The sequence below is a fragment of the Trichosurus vulpecula genome, chromosome 1, assembly GCF_011100635.1.
Source record: "Trichosurus vulpecula isolate mTriVul1 chromosome 1, mTriVul1.pri, whole genome shotgun sequence".
Classification (NCBI taxonomy): domain Eukaryota; kingdom Metazoa; phylum Chordata; class Mammalia; order Diprotodontia; family Phalangeridae; genus Trichosurus; species Trichosurus vulpecula.
The window spans coordinates 25,235,500-25,256,162 of record NC_050573.1 but is presented as its reverse complement, the minus strand read 5'-3'; the positions used below and the strand labels follow the sequence as shown (position 1 = coordinate 25,256,162).

General features: G+C 44.0%; 1 protein-coding gene across 1 annotated transcript in view; it reads left to right on the top strand.

Annotated features, from left to right (window-relative positions):
* SRRM4 (serine/arginine repetitive matrix 4) overlaps positions 1 to 20,663 on the top strand; it is a 181,966-nt gene that overhangs the window by 125,281 nt on the left and 36,022 nt on the right. The window contains exons 2-3 of the mRNA XM_036761493.1: positions 6,445 to 6,471; positions 14,028 to 14,078. Coding sequence (XP_036617388.1) covers positions 6,445 to 6,471; positions 14,028 to 14,078 — 78 coding nt within the window. The remainder of the gene's footprint in view (positions 1 to 6,444; positions 6,472 to 14,027; positions 14,079 to 20,663) is intronic.

The following is a 20,663-nucleotide window of genomic DNA, read 5'->3' as shown; positions in this document are numbered from 1 at the left end:
TCCAGGTCTTACTCTTGATCCTGCCCTGCCATCTCAGAAATGTGTACCCCAGGGTGCCAGGAGTAGAACAGGGAGCCATCAACCCACCCCTGCTACTGCAGGCAGCTAGATGGCACAACGGATAGAGCGCTGGACTTGGAAATGAGGAAACCAGTTCAATCCTCCCTTAGGAACTGACCAGCTACAGGAGCCTGAAGAAGTGAAAACTTCTCTGGTTGTGAAGCTCAGCTTTCTACTCTACAAAATGAGAATGATAATTACAGCTACCTCCCAGAGTTATCATGAGGACCAAGGGAGATAATGTGTGTAAAATGCTTTGTAAACCTTAAAGTACCAGATTATTATTGTCACTGGTAACACAGCCCAGGTGTTACTAATAATCTATGTTTGAATTAGATGGCAGAGAATTGTGGGATGGTCCTTCCCCAGGGCTTTGAAGATAGATGAAGAAATTGACAAAAGGGTCTCTACTTTCCATGACCAAGGTCATGTCTGAATCTTGAGCAAATAACGTGGCTGAGTGTCAAGCAACAGCTCCAGCTCCAGCCCCAGCGTAGCACTGAGTGGAATGGGAGAAAGAGCAGTGAACTGGGGGTTTGGAAACCAAGAGCCGATCACCAGATGTGGAGTCAGCAAGTACTGAGTTCAGATTCTGCCACAGACACTTACCACCTGTGTGACCTTGGGCAAGTCCTCTGTTTGCCTTAGTTTCTCACCTGTCAAACAAGGGGGTTGGATCTGATGGTCTCTGAGAGGTTCTTGCCAGTTCAAGACCTTGAATCCATGTGATCCTGCTAAGGGAGCAGCTGCAGATGACCTTGTCTGAGCCTTTCCATTCTGCCCTTTCTGCAGCCTACCAAGCGCATAAAGCCCCCAGGGTCCCCAGGATACCCACCAGTAATTTCACTGAAGTCTGATTAGAGTGACCCAGGCACTGCTTTCCCCCTCAATTATCACCTCCTGAGCATGGGAGGCTTCTGGGTCTGGATTTTCCAAGTGCCTGAAGTAATGGATTTACTTGTTGGGTTTATATGAAATTTAAAGGTCAGAATAGTTAGATAGGAGAGGGGGATTTTTTTTTTTGTTCATGTGTTTTTAATTTCTCTCTGATAAGTAAAGTTTCATTAAAGAGTCTGAAAAACGGTAGTTGTGAGTCAAAAATATCATCTTTCCTGTGATAGTGGAGAGAGTTCTAGACCTGGAGTCAGGAAGACCTAAGTTCAAATCTGGCCTCTAACACATTTTAGCTGTGAGACCCTGGGCAAGATACCCGACCTCAGTTTACTCATTTGTAAAAATGGGGATAGTAATAGCACCTACCTCCCAGGGTTGTTGTCAGGATCAAATGAGATATTTGTATCTGGCCTCAGACACTTACTAGCTATGTGGCCCTGGCAAGTCACTTAACCCTGTATGTCTCAGTTTTCTTACCTATAAAATGAGTGGGAGAAGGAAATTGCAAACTGCTCTAGTATCTTTTCCAAGAAAACTCCAAAATGGGGTCACAGGAAGTTGGACATGACTGAAGTGACTCAACAACAACACAGCACAGTATCTTTGCCAAGAAAACTCCAAATAGGGTCACAAAGAATTGGGCACAACTGAGAAATGACTCATCAATAACAAAGGTGCCAGTGGCTACCTTCTCTAAGAAGTTTGTCTAAAATCTCCCAAAAAGGGAAGTAGAAAGGAACTCAATTCACAACATGAGTCAGGTATGGGACAGCTATTTGTTTCCCACCCACAAAAGAAATTCTAAAACACACAAAAACTCACACCCACATAAATAAGAGTTAAACAATCAATAACTCAAAATTTGTAACTACTATTGCAATCTCCCAGATGGTTGAATCAACATATCAGAACATAAAAAAGTCTATGGGACTCCCAAACAGGATTTCACATCTCACCTCAACTCTGCACTGATTCTCTCATAGCCTATGTATTCTCACAAGCTGGCCCAGGAGTTGAGTTTATCGTCCTGCCAGTGGTGACCTTGTCTCAAATGAGATAATGTTCGTAAAGTGCTTGACATAGTACTCGGCATATAGTAGGTACTATCTAAATGCTCATTCCCTTCCCTTCCACTTTGTTGGAGATTCTTCTCCTGGCTGCTAGTAAGATCCAACTAATTAACCCAAGAGCCTGAACTTGTGAAACACACAAGGTAAGCCTCAGATTTTATAGCCAAGCTTGCCATTTGGGCATCTATATTAATGAAAGATCAAACCCAGAAGAGATTTCCCCAAACCCAGGATCAAGCTCACCTAGGAAAGGCATGGGCTTTAGTTACCATGTTCTCATAGACACATGGAAGCCAGGGTGGACAGGCAGAGTGAGCTGACCTCCCCCCACCCCCACCCTCCATAGAAAATGGCTTGAAATGGTCCTGTTATAGCCAGAAGCCAGTAAGAGAAAAGGGTCAGGGGCAAGGTCATTCTCATTTTCAAGGTTGACCCAGTCAACCTTGAGTTCTTTCTGCTCAGTGTACAGTAAGTGGGTGCTTCCTCATCTCAGGAGTTTTTTCAGTGCTGAGTCACAAGTATGATTGGCCAGAAGCATCCAAGTTCTGGGTCACACATGGTTTGGAAAACGGGAGAAATGGTTTTGTGAATTCCCTGTTCACCATTCCCTTGTTTCTCCACTGACTCCCTATGTGTGTGACCTTGGGCGGGTCACATCCCTCTGAGCTGGTTTCCTCCTCTGTAATGACCTTCCAGTACCCTTCTAGCTCTAAGTCTTTGTGATTTCATGTCTTTAGGAGCCCAGAAGAGAGTGATCATATAGGTGTCCATACCCAGCCATCCCATAAGCAGATCACGAATTTTAAATTAAAAGGAGACTTTTGAACCATCTAATCTAATCCCCTCATTTAACAATAGAAGAAACTGACCCCAACAAGGAGCAATACCTTCCCAAGGTCAATATGGGTCATTGCTTACAGTGGGTGTAAATCTGCCTAATCACAAACTCCACCTGTTGGTGCTGCTCCAGTCTGCTGGGGACAAGCAGAACAAAGCTAATCCCTCTTTCACATGAAAGCCCTTAAGACATTTGAAGACAGTAAACTTATGTTTACTAGGTCTTCTCTTCTCCAGGCTATTCCTGGTTCTTTCCATTGACAATCCCACGACTGCATCTTAAGGCCTTTCATTGCTGTGGTCCTCTCCTCTGGATATTCTCCAGCCTGTCATCACCTTCCCTATGATCCAAACACAGTATATCAGATATATCAGATAGGGTCTGACCAAGGCAGAATACAATGGAACAATCAATTGATCTATCAATAATCAAGCATTGTCAAAGCAACTACCATGTTCCAGGCACTGTTAGATGCTTGGGTACACATACCAAAAAAAAACGAGCTAATCCTGCTCCCAAGGAATTTGCATTCCCTTTCTCATCCTGCCTTCTATGCCACTCTTAATGTAGCTTATCTAAGGATGTGTTAGCTTTTGAGGGGCTAACATACTGAGGGGCTATTGATTCATTCTATCGAAATTCCCAGATCCTGAGAGAGCATCTAATCTCTACTGCCTTGCGCTTGTGAAATTGATTTTTTGAACTTGGCTAGAAAACTTTACATTTGTCCCTACTTTATTTCATCTTACTAGTTTCACCCTAATGTACTGTCTAGTGAGATCTTTTCTTCCCCTATCCTGACTCTACATCCAGTGTGTGAGACAGTCCTCTCAATTTTATGCCATCTGCTAGTTTGGTAAACATGTCATCTGAGCCTTTATCCAAGTCATTGATAAGGATATTCAACACCGCAAGACTAGACCCAGATCTCTGGAGCACTCCATTGGAGCCCTTCCTCCAAGCTGACATCAAATCATCAATGACTACGTTGGGGGTCCAGTCATTCAGTCAGTTACAAATCCACCTATCATTTAACCCACACCTCTCCATCTTATCCCCAAGAGCACCATGAGGTCAAGTGGTTCATTAAAATGTAAGTAAACTATATCTACACAGTTTCCTTTATCTTATAGTTTCATAACTTTATCAAGAAAGCTGATGAAGTTAGTTTGTCCTGAAGGGGTGGAGGGCAGAGGTTTTCTTCATAGAATTGGGAAAGTGGAAGGGACATTGGCAGTCATTCAGCCCAACCCATGCACAAAAGGAATCACTGCTATTACATACCCAATAAGTCATCATCTACCTTATGCTTGAAGACCCTTAAGGAAGAGAAACCAAGTACCTCCCGAGGCATGTGATCCCACTTCGGGACATCTCTAATTGAATGGCAGTTTTCCCTGACATCCAGTTAAGTTGGATTTTTGTAACTGGTTTTGCTCCCACCTCCTCCACATGACACTTCTTGCAATAATTCCATATAAGTATCCCCAAGTCTTCTCTTCCCCAGGCTGAACTTTCCTAGTTTCTCAAACCTCATAGCGCATGGACCCTATGGACCCTAAGCCTCTTCATGATCCTGGTTCACCTCCTCTAGACACTCTTCTTAATAGAGAGTCCAAGATTGGCATTTAGAACTCTTAGAAACCAACCAACAAGTGATTTTGGGACCCCATCCAAGAGCTAGATAGTCTAATGGAGAGCTGCCCCAGGACTTGGTCACACATGTTAAAGGTAGAGCTGACCATGTTGGAGTCCATCCAAAGATGTTCCTGTTTGGGCTTTAGTCAGCTCTCCTCTTTGTTTTGTTTTGATTTTTTGTTTGCTTGGAGGTTGGTTGTTTTTGTTTTGTTTTCTTTTTAATGAATGGATGCCTGATGGTACAATTTTGGGCACTGTGAAAGGAGGCATGGAGATATTGTGTAGCATATCCAGAGATGGGAGTGGTCAGGAGGAGAGAGGGAAAGTAGGATGAACTTTTAATGGCCAGCATGTTTATCATCACATTCCCTCTCTTTAAATTCAATTGCTAGGCATTTATTGAGCCTCCTAATTAATGTATCAGGTACTGTGCTATCTCAGATGAGACAATGATTGTGAGGTGCTTTGCAAATGTTAGTATACTCTATGCTTGGGAGCTAATCCATGTTACTAATGGCCAAGATAATGGAACTATAGGATAACAAATTTAGATCTAGAATGGGATCTCAGAGGGATCTAGTTCTACGACCCCATTTTAAAGATGAAGAGACTGAGGCTCATCGAGGTGCAGTAGCTTGCCCAAGGTCACACAGGCAGCAAGAGATAGAGGTAGGATTTGAACCTGGATCCTTGGATGCTGAAGTCAATGCTCTTTCTAATGTGCCAGGCTGCCTCTCCCATCTCTCACACCATAACACTGCAATGTTTAGAGCCAGAAGAAATCCTGGAAGTCATCAAGTCAAAGAGCCCCATTCTTCAGATAAGGAAACTGAGCCCCAGAAAAGAGTAGTGATTTGCTGAAGGTCACACAGATCAGAGCAGAGTTTGGGCTTATTCATGATCTTTCCAAAATGTTCCCTCAACTCCCCTACCCATCCACCACTGCGCATATAAAATGTGCTCCAATGTGCATCACTAGTGCAGAACTGAAGCTAATAGCTATTTTAGATTTCTTGGTATTTAGCAACGAATGATGAAAAGAGACCAGGAGATAAGAGAAACCTGGGTTCAAATCGTGCCTATGGCACTGGCAAACCTTGTGAGCCTCAGTTTCCTTTTGGTAATTTGGGGTGTCATAATCCCAGTAGTACCTAAATAACTGAGTTGTGAGGGGGGAGAGGGAGGGAGACAGGGAGGGAGAGGGAGAGAGAGAGAGATAGAGGTACAGAGACACAGGGACAGAGAGAGGAGAAACAGAGACAGAGATAGAGACAGAAATATAGAGAAAGAGAGACAGATAGACAAAGACAAAGAGAGAGAGACAGAGAAAGGGAGAGGGAAGGGAAGAGAAAAAGGAAGTGGAGACATAGAGACAAAGAGACAGAGATAGAGACAGAAACAAAGAGAAAGAGAGACAGAGACAGAGAGAGAAAGGGAGAGGGAAAGAGAATGAGAAAGTGGAGACAGAGACATAGGCAAAGAAAGACACACAGAGAGACAGAGACTGATAGAGATAGAGACAAAAACACAGAGAGACAGACAGACAAAGGGGGAGAATGTATGCAAAATGTCTTGAAAACCTTTAAGAGATGTAGAAATTATGTCTTGAAAACCTTTAAGAGATGTAGAAATTTCAGACATTGCTAACCTTATTTCCAGCCAGGGCAAAGCTAACCCAGCTGCTAGCAACAATCTATATCCTGAGGGTTATGGAATTTAGGTGAACTGCCAAGTTCAGCCTGGGGTTTTTTGTTAAATTGCATGGTGTCTTAAAGCATCCTTTGACCTACAGGAATCTGGGCAGTGAATAGGGAACAGGAAGGGGAGGGAGAAGGGTAGAAGTTCCCTAAGATCCTGTGAGATATTGGAAATATGTGTATGCTTCCCTCTCAAGGAATGGAGGACCAGATCCCATTGTGGTTTTTGTTTGTTTGTTTTCCACAGGTCTTTCTCCAAGAAGAGAAGACATAGGTAAGAATCTGGTTAAGATTTTGCTGCTCCTTTAATGCTTGAAGCCTAATGGCTCCCCTGGGGCTCAGAATAGCTGTGGGGTGAGATTCAACTGCATGAACTTGGGTGAATCATTTTGTGCCACACTTTTTCACCTGTAAAGTGAGCAGGTTGGAGGGGAAATGGTTGGAATTGATGATCTCATGGTCCCTTCCACCTCTGACATTCTGTGATTCTATCAGGCAGCTTGGTAGGGTAGCCAGGGCATCTGACTCAGGATTTGTTTCCTGTCTCTGCTACTTACTGCTCAGATGATTTGAGACAAGATGCTTTCCCTCTCTAGGTCTCAGTTTCCCCACCTGTAAAGTGGATGACCTCTTAGCTCCTGTGCAGCTCCAGAGATTACATCACATAATGGCTAGGGCACTGGACTAGGAGTCAGGAAGACCTTGTTTTCATCCTACCTCTAACACTTGCCAGGTGTGTGACACTGAACAAGCCTCCAACTTTCCAGGCCTCAGTTTCCTTATCTGTAAAATGAGGCTTTGGGATCGATGGCCTCTATCAGCTCCTAATCCACGCTTCTCTGATTCTGACTGGAAGGCGAGCCAAGGACTGCCTCTTCCCACATTCCAAATGTTTGGTATCACTCAGACACAGCCTCTGCCCAATACCTCTCCTTGGAAACCTTGCGTCATCAGTTTGTTTGTTTTTCCACTTGATAAACCTTGGCCTGGGCACCACAAGGTTCCCAGCAGAATGCCAGGCCCGCCCATATGAAGCTAGGGCACTGATAATCAGACTTGATTTGTTACAGCCCCACCTGAAGGGCATCCTCTCCTCCTTTAGAATCCAAGATGTACTCCTAGTAGGAGAGAAAAGCTGAAGGCAGATTCCTGAATCACAGACATTCTGCTCCCCTTGGAGTTCAAGTCTAGGAGGGCCAAGCTAGCCCCCTTCTGCTCTACCCCTCCTGACAGGGCTGGGCTTTACAGCCTGTGGCAGAGGGAGAGCTGAAACAAGCTTGTCTGATGACAGATGAGGAGCATCTGGGACAAGTGGGATTCTCAGCTGGCTTGGTCACAATGGCACCTGAAACTCATGGGCTGGCGATCACCAGACATCCCCCCCACCACAGCAGGCAGACACTTGCAAACATTCAAGTAAATGGGATGAAATGAGTCCTAATTGAGGAGAGTTATTTTTGCTTCTCAGGGCCCAAGGTCTATGAAAGACTGTCTTCCTTTCCTTCTGAGGCAAGCCTGGTTTGAGACACCAAGACAAACCCCACCTGCTGCAACCAGACAGCAGAAAGAGAGAGAGACAGAGACAGAGACAGAAAGACAGAAAGACACAGAGAGAGACAGAGACCTTACCTCCCTAAGCATGTTCCAAACACTTCCCTGGGCTGTAATGGCAAATACAGTTTTCTTTGTGGGTCAACTTGGATACTAGACTGGGTTCAAATACTGGCTTTCCAACTTACTACCTTGGTGACTTTGAGCAAGTCATTTAACTTTATTAGGACTCTGCTTCCTCAACTGTAAAATGAGGCAGGTTGGACAAGATGGCCTCACAGCTCCTTTCCAGGTCTTAATCTAAGAACTCATGATTTCTTTAAGTTCCATGGGCCCAATGGTTCACTGTTGCCTTTTCTTTCCATCAATCCATCTCTTATCAATTCAACAAGAATTTAGATGAAGTTCCACTCAGTTAAGTAAACATTTATAAAGTGCCTACTGTGTGCCAAATACTTTAATAGGCACTGGAGATAAAATGTCCAAAAAAATTAGCTGGTGCCTTCCCTCAAGGACCTTGTATCCTCCTGGGGGGCTTACATTCCTCCCTCCACCATGATGAAAAAGAGGTCAGATGAGGACTCACCTAGGGTGATCCATGGCTTCTTACCCAGGAAGCCAGCCCCACTAAGGATTTATCAGGCATTATTGTGGCTGGGGTCTGCATGAGCCCATTTTCCTCCCTCTTCATCATTCTCATAACTAAGCATAGGTACCCTAGCTTAGTGGAAAGAGCATGCTGTTCTTGGAATAAGGAGACAGTTGGGTTTGAATTCCAGATCTATTTGCTATGTGGTCTTGGGCAAATCACTTCTCAGAGCTCTAAAATGGGAGTGATAATACCTAACTTACAGGGTTGTTGTGACTCAGTCAAAAAGCATTTGTTAAGCACCTACTGTTTGCCAATCATGGAACTAAGCATTGGGAACACAAAAAAGGCAGAAAATGGTCCCTGCCCTCAAGGAGTTCATAGTCCAATGTGGGGTGAGGTAGGGGATGGACATGTCAACAACTATATGATAGTTCACTATATGTCAACAACAAGATATATACAGTGTAAGTGAGATTCAATTCAGAGGGAAGGAATGAGGGTTGAGGGAAGAGATCCAAGAAAGGTCTCTATAAGAAGGTAGGATTTGATCTGAGTCTTAAAGGAAGCCAGGGGAGCTGAGGTGGGATGAGGAAGGAGAGCATTCCAGGCATGAGGGAAAACCACTGTGCAAAGACATGGAGGTGGGAGATGATGGGTTGTGTTCTAGGGACAGCAAGGAGGAGAGTATTGCTAGATAATAGAATAATTGGAGGGAAGGAAGGTATAAGAAGATTTGCAAAGGTAGGAAGGGGCCAAATTAGGAAGGGCTAAAAGTGGCAAACAGAGCATTTTATATTTGATCCTGGAAGCAATAAGGGCCCATGGGTGTCTTTGAGTGGGGTAAGGGGAAGAGTGGGTGACATGGTCAGATCTGGAGTTTTAGAAGATCACCTTAGTGGCTGAGTGGAAGATAGGCTAGAACGAGGAGATGCTGAAGGCAGGGACAGCTACCAGCAGTGGTTATAATAGTCCAGGAGGGAGGTGATAAGGGCCCATATCAGGGTGGGGGCAATGTCAAAGGAGAGAAGACATGTAACCCTTGAGGATATGAACTGGATTTCTGATGTCATTGGTAGAACCAACCCTCTAGAGTAGGAAAATCCTTCAGCACATTCTCACCACTTATAATCAGATAACTGCCTAGAGCACTGAGAAGTTGTGACTTGCCCAGAGTCACAAAGCCAATGGATTAGAGGCAAGACTTGAATGGTCCCAAGGCCAGCTATTGGCAAGGCCACAATGCCTCTCCATGATTAAGGTGCATAGAAATGTGAGTCATCATCATCACGATTAGTCAGTAAGAGATGTCAAAGGGCAGCTAGGTGGTGCCATAGTGCATAAAGCACCGGGCCTAGATTTAGGAAGACTCATCTTCCTCAGTTCAAATCTGACTTAAGACACTTACCAACTGTGTGACCCTGGGCAAGTCACTTCACCCTGTTTGCCTTGGTTTCCTCATCTGTAAAATGAGCTGGAGAAGGAAATGGCAAACCACTCCAACGTCTTTGCCAAGAAGACCCCAAATAGGATCACCGAGAGTTGGACATAACCGAAAAACAACTTAACAACAATGACAAGATGTCTACTCTTTCCATTGCGAATTCTCCACCTTCCCCATTCTCCATCCTTCTCTGTCACCCCAAGGACCAGCCAGCCCCATGTGAGTGAGCCATCTTCTTATTTTGGGAGACCTTGAATAAAGGGACACATAAGAGTGGACAGTCTTATAACTGCTCCTCAGCGTTCCAATTTCACTCCTGTCTCCTTGGTTATTCCAGGAGAAAAACATCCCAAGAGACAGGAGAAGATCCCCAGATAATGTAAGGGAACATGGGACAATCATTCAATTTAGTGTAAGAGTGCAGTCCCTCCCTTATCAGCGTTTCTTACAGAAATTTAAAATTATTCAGAGGTTAACGGGGTGGAAAAAAATCAGAAAATTCTCAGCTCAAACTCAGCTCTTTTGTGAGCCTGGTTGTCCAGGGGGCTGTGAGACGGGGAGTGCTTAGGGCTCAAGGGAGGAGATCCCCATGCTTCTGACCCACTGATCAGGGCATTTGGGAGTCCCTCCTCAGGGTCAGGATGGATTTCATTCCCTCCCTCGCTACCTTCCTCAAGATTAATCTGCCCAAATGTTCCCTTTCACTCCAGTTGCTATCCCATCCCACATCCCATTCTAAAAGGGATTCCAGCTGCTATTTGGGGATGAAAAGGGGTCAGAATTTTACAGTGCCAGGGCTGGAAGGGGCCTTAGAACAGACAATTCAGAGCAGGAGAGGCTTTGAAACATGGACTGTCAGAACAGGGAGAGTTCTTAGGGACTATGTAGTCTGTCTTCTCTGGTGGTCTGTGACCCAGGTTATTAATTCCCAGGTAGTGGTTGGTTGTAGTTGGTTTTTCCCTCCCCATTTCCCCTTTGTGGATGATCAGCACAGAGCTGCTGGCAGCCTGGCACCTATAACCCTGCCACCCTTAAACCCAGACTTTCCTGCAGAGATTTCCCCTGGTTTCCCATTGCATTTCCCCTCACCTCCTGGGCCACCATCTGCCTCCACCCACATCAACTCTATGCTAGTCCCTACTCTTATGCGCAGTGATCCTTGAAATAGCTTGGCCTTTGTTAAAGAGGTTTTGGTTTGATTTTGCTTTTTTCCATCTACTACTCTTCCCATGTCCCCAGATCCTCCAGCCGCCCCACACGCACCCCCTTCATTACCCCCAAGCTGGGGACTTGGTGTCATGGGGCCGGAGTTCAAATCCCACCTCCTCCACTTAATCTCTGTGTGAACTTGGGCAAGTCACTAAACTTGTCCCTGGCTCAGTTTCCTTAACCGTAAGATGAGGAGGTCAGACTAGAGTGTGTCTAACCTGCCTTCCAGCTCTAGGCCTATAATCTATGATCTCATCCCTGCAAGGCAGAGAGGACAGAACCAAAAGACAGAGAGCCCCATTCGTTCTCTCAGACCCTTAATGTAACAGCAACAACAGTAACAGTGACGACAACTCCAAAATCCATGGAAGATGCTTTTTCTGGATTTGTCAAGAAGCAGAGTACGATCATTGAATAAACATTAGATTGAGAGTCCAAGACTTGAGTTGCAACTCTGGCTCTGCTTCGAACTCTCTGGGGGCTTTCCCTCTCTTGCCTCAGTTTCCCCATCTGCAGAATGAAGGAAATGGATTGAGCCACCTCAAAGATTTCTCCCAACTCCAAATCCTATCATCTTCTGATACTCCAGAGCAAAAGGAAGAGAGAAAGCAAGGGTCTTCCCCTAGAAGGGAAATGGGGATAGATGTCTCAGATCCGTTCTGTTGCCAGACAGCCCTGGTCTAACATCCTCAGTCAGTTCTGGGATCACGGGGATTTTGAGGAAAGGAGGTGAAGGAGGTGGTTAGTTTTGTAGATACATAATCAATAGGTGATGGGATACACAGTGTTGGAGTGAGTGGGCCTTTCTTAGTCTTGTGGTAAGGTTTGCTTATAGTGTATTCTTGATCATTTTGTGAAACAACTTTGGTTAGGCTGCCTCTTGGTGTAGAGAGAGTACTATAGAGCTGGTATTTAAAAAAGGGGGAAGCTAGATAGTACAGTGGATAGAGCACAGGGCCTGGAGTCAGGAAGACCTGAGTTCAAATCCAGCTTGAGACACTGGCTGTGCAACCCTGGGCAAGTCACTTCACCCTATTTGCCTCAGTTTCCTCATCTGTAAATTGAGCTGGAGAAGGAAATGGCAAACCACTCCAAGTATCTTTGCCAAGAAAACCCCAAATGGGGACACAGAGTCAGACACGACTGAATGACAACAATAATTTGACAAAGTCTTCCATGCTATCCTTATAAGAAAGGGGAAAAGATGTGGGGTAGATGATAGAGTAGTTAGGTAGAGTTAAACCTTTTAAATGGCTTAACCTGAGAAATCGCCATTGATGGTTCTTCGTTAACTTGGAAAGAGGTCTACAGTGAAGTGCTCCAGGATCCAGGTAGTTTAACATTTTTATCAGTTACTCAGAAAAGGATGTAATCAGTATCCTTGTCACATTTGCAGATGACAAACAGCTGGATGGAATGGCTAACACAACGGATGATAGAATTAGGGTTCAAAAAGATCTTGACAGGCTGGAATGTTTGGTGAAATCTAATAAAATGAAAATTGAATTGTCAGTAACATAAACTTCTAATCAGGTTTTTAAAAGTCAGCATCAAAAGGGCAAGATGGAGGGAGCCATTCCTAGGAAATGTGGTGGTAGTTGTTGCTTTTTAAGATCTGGGAAAAGGGTGGTTAGTGGTTTTGCAGGATCATTATGGATCAGTAGTGTAAAATGTCAGCCAAGAAAGTGAATGAGTTTGGTCTACACTGAGAGACAGTGTCCAGAACTAGGGTGGTGACAAGCCCTCTGTACTCTGTCATGATCAGATCCCACCTGGAGTACTGCATTTAGTTCTAGGGACTTGTCACATTTGGGGAAGGATGCTGACAAGTTGTGGAATGTGCAGAGGAGGATGCCCAAGATGGAGGAATTCTCCAAGTTCCTGCACTATGAAGGAAATGGAGGAAGAGAAGAGAAATCTTAGAGGAAACCATATAATTTTCACCAAGCAAGTGCAATGTGACATAGGGCTTGTTCTGCTTGACTTGCTTGGCCCCAAGGGCCAGAACCATGAGAAATGGGGGGGGGGCAGTTGGGAGTAGGCAAATTTATCTGTGTGCCAAGGAATAGCTAAAGCTATTTATTGAAAAATGGAGTGGGCTACTTCCAGAGGCAAAGGCTTTTTCCACATTCCAGATCTTAAGGAAAAACCCAGTTAAAGACTTGCTGTAAGATGCTATAGCAGGTATTGCAGTTGAGTGTGTCATTAGACTCAGTAGATTCTAAGGTCTCTTCTAACTTGAAGATTCTATGTTTCAACATTTCCAGTTGTTTCTCCTCACCAGACTTGATTGTCACTTATCAATAAGGTTTTAGAGATTTCCATTAATCCATGAGTTGAACTACATAGTGCCTGAGGTCCCAAAGCTCTGAGGATTCTATAAACTGGGGGCAGGGGGGTTGCCTGTACATATAGATTAGCCAAGCCATTCAGATAGCAAACTTTTCCAATGGAAAGCCTTTGGGATCTCCTCAAACCAGGAGACATCCCTGTCTACTGTATACGCTTGGATCAGAGGACCTGCATGTAAATTCCAGCTTAGCCACTTAGTAGCTATGGGATCTTGAACAGAACACTTCCCTCCTCTCGTCCACTATCTCTAAGATGAGGAAAGTGAACTCAATAATCTCTAAGATCCTGGGATTCCATCTCCAGTGTCCTTGGGTTGCCATCTCAGGTTGAACACTGTAGCAGACCTGAGGAGTGGAACAACAGGCTTTTGACAAAAACAGAATCACAGAATCTCTGATTTGGAAGAGATGACAGAGGTCGTGGGGTCAAACCCATGCCTGAACAGGAATCCCTTCTACTGTCCCTTCTTGGTCTTAGGCCATGACTGGTTTTTAATTCTGCTCAACAAACTACATTAAATGTTTATATATAAGCCCCAACAATGGTGACAAAGCTGCCAATCTTGGCTAATGTGTCAGACCATGGGCTCATCCACCCAGACATCCTTAAGCATTTTGATGTTTTGAGATTCTATTATTTTGTAAGCATGCAACATCTTCCGATTAATTAGCTATTTCTTGTTTAGTTCCTCAAGCCCCAAAAGCAAAAGAAAGAAAGAAAGAAAACACCAGAAACAGTAAGTAAAACTGAATGAAACCATCCAGGTTGAGATTGTGGGTGGAGCTCTTGTGGAGATGAGGTCCTTTTAGTTGCCAGATAAATGTGTGTGTGTGTGTGTGTGTGTGTGTGTGGTTTGTGTATATGAATATATGAGAGGGAGAGAGAAGAAGAGGAGGATGAAGAGGGAGAGGAGAGAAGAAATAAACAGGGGGTGAGGGAAGAGAGAAAGAGGAGATAAAAAAGAGGGAGTGAGGAAGAAAAGAAGGAAAAGGAAGACAGAAATAGGGAAGGGCAAGACAGATGGAGAGAGAGGAAAGAGAGGGCAGGAGAAGTGGGATGGGAAAGAAAAAGAGGGGGAGAGAGAAGAAGAGAGATAGACAGAAAGAGAGAGAGAAGGAGAGAGAGAGTTAAATTCAGAAATACTTGGGTTAAATCCTGCCAAAGACCCCTATTAGCAGTGTGACTCTGAATGCAGCCTTTTAACTACTCTCAGACTCAGTTTCCTCACCTGTAAAATAGGGACAATAGTGATCCAAACACTTCTCTTCTTAGATTGTTGTTAAGAATCAAATGAGATTTTATATGTCAAGCATTTTGCCAACCTTTGAGTAGCGTATAAATGTCAGCTATTATGTGAGAGTCGGGGGGGAGATGGATGGGTACACAAACATCACTATCTTGCATTTTAGCTGAAGTCACTGGAATCGTTAAAGATCCTAAAGAGTTCACCCTGCAGAGTCTGGCTGTTCTTGTTTATTTTTTTTAAAATAGCTGGTAGTAGAAATTCAAATCAGAGAATGCTGCCTGCAGAGTTCAGTTCCCAGCCAAATTAAAAGTAAATTTGGTTACAACCCACCTATTTTATGCCCTGCAAATGTCAGTGCGTATGTTTTCCAGTCAACAAAATAATATTTTATCTCCTGCCAAGAAGCTTCTAATGTGTAGATCAAAGGCAATGGGGATGGAAGTTGGAAGACTTTGGGTGGGGGAAGGTCAAGGAACAAGTAGGGAGGGAAAGACAGACAAGACAGAGATTGAAAGTAATGTCTTAGTGCCCTGGCTGCCTGAGCTCAGTCATGGCCAACAGCTGTTCCCTTACTTAGTCCAGGGAAGCCTTGGTTTTGCTCAGAGGAAGATTCCTGACCATTAGGGCTGTTGGTCCCTGAGGCAAGCTACAACAAGGAGGCATGGAGCCCAGTGCCCTAGAGGTCTCTAAAACTGGGAGGATCACATTCATTTGCCCAGCCTGCTTCTGCCACACTCCTGCCAAGGGGTCCCAGGGACAAACCAGCCAGACCAAGATTCCAAGGGCTCCAGAATCAATTAATTAACCAACAAATATTTATTGAGTGTCTACTACGTGTTGGGCACTGAGCTGGATATTAGAGATACAGAAAAAAAGCCAAGAGAGGCCTTGCCCTGAAGGTGGGGGAGGGAGGAGATGATGTAGAGGTGGTACAGTGGTTAGATCACTGGTCTTCAGGATCAAGAAGATCCAAGTTCAAACTTACCTTAGACATTTTCTAGTTATGTGACCCTGGACAAATGATGTCATTTCTCAGAGCTTCTGTCTTCTCATTCATTAAAAAAGAAACCAAGGGATTAGATTCAATGCTTCTATGGGTCCTTCCAACTCTAAATCTAAGTTCCTTTGCATAGAAATAGATATATACATAGTAGATAGAGGGTAGTCATAGAAGGGAGGGCACTAGCAGGTTGTGTGTTAGGGAGGCAAGGAGGGGGAACTAGACATTACGGAAAAAGCCAGCCCTTTCCCAGAGTAGAACAAAAAAGAAAAGAATGCTTCAGGCAGCAGAAATTTGATGAGTGCTGAAGATTTCCAGTGGAGACAGAAAAAACAATAGAGTCTAAAATCATCTAAGACAAAGAATGCAGGAAGAGAAAGGAAAAGATGTTGGGTGGTCTCTCCCAGGCAGGTGCTGCTGCCTTCAGGAAGAGGCTATATTGATGTTTATTAAATTCACTTAGAAAGTTTTGTTTGGTTTTGTTTTTACACCAAACTCTGGATTTATTTTTGCTGCTAGGGCTTCCCAGGCCTCTCTCACAAATTCAAATAGCCCTTGGCTGTCTAGACTGGTTCCATCCGGTGGTGTTCCATCGGCATCATTCATACTTACTAATGATGACAATTTTATAGCCTTAGAGTCCATCCAGAAAGTGAGTTGAAAGCCTGAAGGAGAGCTACGTCCCTTGCACAGGCTTGCCCACAAGTCATAGTCAGAATTACTTTCAAGAAAGCGCCATCCAAGTTAGAGACCTGCTTCCAAAGGCCATCACAGAGTTTTATTGCCCAAAGCTTTCTGTGGGCACTCTGGGTTACTTAGTGCTGTGGAAAGATGGCAGCATTTGCAACCAAAGGACCAGGGTTCAAATCCTAGGACTTCAGTTATAACTCTATCATCTCTGAGCCTCAGTTTCCTCATCTATAAAATGAAGGGATTGGATTCAAAGACCTCCAAGGTCCCATGCCAAAGGTCAAGTAACCAGTGAATTCATCCCAATGGGCTTGGCCCGTCCTGGTACAATAGTATCCAAGCTGCCATGCCTAGAGTGAGGAAGAGAAGAGAAGGATGATGGTAGGTGAGGAAGGAATCCATTTTTCAGATCTATTCCTACTTGGAAAGCAGTCGACGTGTGTTAAATCATTTGCGCTAGTCTAAGCTCCCTCATTTTATAGATGAGGAGCTGAGGCCTCACGGGTTCGAGGGACTTACATGATCAAAGATCTTGAATTGGAAGGGACTCCAGAGGCCATCAAATCCAACCCCTTTATTATATGGATGAGGAAACTCTAAGGCACAGACTTGCTCACAGTCACACAGGCAGTAAACAACAAAGGTGGGTATGAACCCAGGGCGACTCTATGCAGACCAAGGGGCATCTCAGAGATCCTCTGATTCAACTTTCTCATTTTACACATGAGAAAATGGAGGGAAGAAGAGATTAAGAGAATTGCCCAAGGTCACACAGTCCACTGGAATTGTTCCACATAGAAAGGTTGGGTTCTCAGGGTAACACCATTGCTCCCCAAGGGATGTGGTAACCCAGTCAGAGTCTCTGAAACTAAGTTTGTGATGATATCCAAAGGATCTTGCAACTGCCTGACGCTAAACTCAGTGTCTTCTGTCCTTGACCTAAGAAACCTCTCAGAGGTGAATCCTGATACTTGGCTCTCTCTTCCTTTAAGAGCACAGGTCTCCTAGGACCCTCCCTCTGTGTCCTACTCTGTCTCTTGCCACAGAAAAGGTAGCATGATGCAACTGAGAGTGGGCTAGCCAGTCCTGAATCAGATTCCCAGCACTCCCTTTTTCTAAGCATGACCCTGGCCAAGTCATTTAACTGGCCCTTAATTTTCTAATACACAAAATGGACATAATCAAATATGACATGACGTAATGGGAGAAGGGCTAGTTATGAGGTCAAAGGATTTGAATCTAGGCTCTTCTGTTTCCTAGCTTGTGACCTTCACCAGGTCACAACCTCTCAGGGCCTCAGTATCCTCTTCAGTAAAATGAATGGGCTGTATTCTGCAACCTCAAAGGCTCTTCCAGGTCTAAATCTATGATCCACTGACTTTTCTTACAGGGCTGTTCAGAAGTAACACTATATAGTTTTTAAGTGCTATAGAAATGGGTAGCATTGTTACTATATTCCCAAGCCAGTATAGGGCAATGCATAGAGTGTGAGCTTTGGAGTCAGGTAGATCTAACTCCAAGCTCTGTCTTGAATACAAATAGAGCAACATGACCCTGGACAGGTCACTTAACCTCTTGGTCCACCAGGTAGAGCACTGGACTTGAAGTCAAGGAGACCTGAGTTCAAATAGTGCCCAAGACGCTTACTAGTTGTATGACTCTGGGCAAGACATTAAGCTTTTCCATACCTCAGTTTCCTAATTTGTAAAACTAGTGAGTGGAATTTGGTGGCCACCCAAACTATGATCTTTTTTATAGTCCTATACAGTTTCACAAGATTTGCAGATTGGCATTGATATAGAGGGCTTGTATTTATTTATTTATTTTGAACTTAAATACATAAAGACCAAAAAAAGAGAACATTTCCATGTACACAGCACAACATAAAAAAGAAGATTCACTATAAAATCATGAATCTAAATTTCACACTGTTTACATTTTAAAGAACTATATAAGTATTACACATTGTTTGCAAAGCTACTCTGCTTTTTATACTTCCTTCTAAATTTTCTTTTATTCTCTGTTGTGCTCTTTTTATATTTTTTTCTCTTCCTTCCCACTCCACCCTAGAGATGGTTACCATTAGAGAATTTCTTCTTTATATCAATGAAATCATAGGGAAAGAAAGAAAGAAAGAAAGAATGAAAGAAAGAAAGAAAGATGAAGGAAGGAAAGAAGGGAGGGAGGAAGGAAAGGAGGAAAGGAGGGAGGGAGGAAGGAAGGAAGGAAGGAAAGAAGGAAGAAAGGGAGGGAGGAAGGGAGAAAAGGAGGGAGGAAGGAAGGAAGGAAGGAATAAAGGACAGAAGAGAGGAAAAGAGGAAGGAAGGAAATAAGGGAGGAAGAAAGGAAGAAAGAAAGGAAGGAAAGAAGGAAGGAAGGAAGGAAGAAAGAAAAAAGAAAGAAAGAAACAAAGGAAGGAAGGAAGAGAAAGAAAGAAAGAAAGAAAGAAAGAAAGAAAGAAAGAAAGAAAGAAAGAAAGAAAGAAAGAAAGGAAGGAAGGAAGGAAGGGAGGAAGAAAAGACAGGTAGAGGGCGATAGGAAAAAATAGATCGATGAATGAACGGATGAATGAATTTGGGGGAAAGGAGTCTCACTGCATCTTGCTTACACCTCTAGGAAGGCTAATCCAGTGGCCTTGTGCTCCTCAGGCAAGGGACAGATTTGAAAGGAGATCACAGACTGTCTCCCACTCCCCATTAGGACCCACAGCACCAGTTCCCAAGAAGGTTAGCCGTGGTTAACAGTGCCGTCTGGGTAGCCGAGGAGTAGAGTAAACTCCAGTCTGGAGCTAAAGCCCTCTGATTCTAACCCTCTGAGCTCATGTGGTGTACTGTACTATATGCAGGACTGGACTCTGAGTCAGGGAGACCTTGATTCATCTCTCTACTGGTCATGTGACCTTGAGCAGATAATTTCACCCTCCTGGGCTTCATATGTGTAAAATGAGGGAGTCAGGTGACCTCTAAAATCCATTTTAGCATTTGATCTATTACCGTATGAGCTCTCTGAGCCTCAATTTCCTCACATGTAAAATGGGCATACTAAGAAGACATACCTCCCAGTATTGTTTACATCTCACCATGAGGCTTAAATGAAATAATGAATTACAGCACTCTGTAAATCTCAAAACACTACAGAGATGTTAATTACTATCCTTATCATCCCCAGTCACTGTCTTGCTTGATCCTCACAGCAATCCTGGGAAGGAGTTGATATTATTCTCCCCATTTGACAAAGGAGAAGAGTGAGGCAAAAATTCAGGTTGAGTGACTTGCCCAGGGTCACACAGCTAGGAGGTGTCTGAGACCAGATTCGAACTCAACTTGTCCTGACTCCAAGTCCATCACTTGGTCCATCCACTGCAAGGCTCTCTGCAAAGCTAAAATACATATAAAGGTCACGCTATGATGATGATGAGTTTACTGGACTCCTTTATCTCAGAAGAGATAAAGCTTCTGATTCAAAGTGTGGGACTCTGGGGATGCCAGAAATGGAGATCAAACATTCAATCAACTAACAAGCACTGTCAAGTGCCTACTGTGTGCCAGACACTGTATCAGGCTCTAGGAATGCAAAGACAAAAATTAAACTTTTCCTGCCTTCAAGGAAATTTTATTCTGTCTCAGGAAACAGCACATGCATATACAAGAATGTGCGAAATAAATTCAAAGCAAATCTGAGGAAATTTTAGAGGTGAGATACTGGCATCTGAGGGCAATCAGTAAAGAGCTCGTGGAGGATGTCGCTGTTTAGCTGAGTCTTGAAATAGAGTAGATATTCTAAGAGGGGAAGTGAGAAGGGAGTGTCTTCCAAGCATACGGCACAGTCTGTCCAAATGCAGGGACATGGGAGATGGGCTGTGGGGTGTGAGGACAGCAAGAACACCCATTGGGTGAAACCATGCAGGTCCACAAAGAGGCATGGCATTTAGTAAGCTCGGGTCCACCTCAAAGGTTCTTGTGAGGACAAAATGAGTTAACACAGAGAAGGTGTTTTGAAAACCTGAAAGCACTGTAAAAATGCTAGCTCCTGTGAAACCTGGAGAGGTGGCCTGAAGCTAAGTGGTGAGAGCTTTAAAAAAAGAAACCACAGAGTTTTGTTTTTAATCCTAGAGGAAATAGGGAGCTAGTGGGGCTTCTTGAGTAGAGGACTGGCATGGTCAAATCTGCACTTTAGGAAACATAATTTTGGCAGCTCCTTGGAGGATGGATTCGAGTGGGAACAGAATGGAGACAGAAAGCACAAATAGGAGATCATTGAACTAGCCCAGGAGAGAGGTGATGAGAGTCTAAACTGCAGTGGCAGCTGTATGAATAGATGAGAAATGGATGGATGGATGGATTATAGATGGATAGATAGATAGATAGATAGATAGATAGATAGAT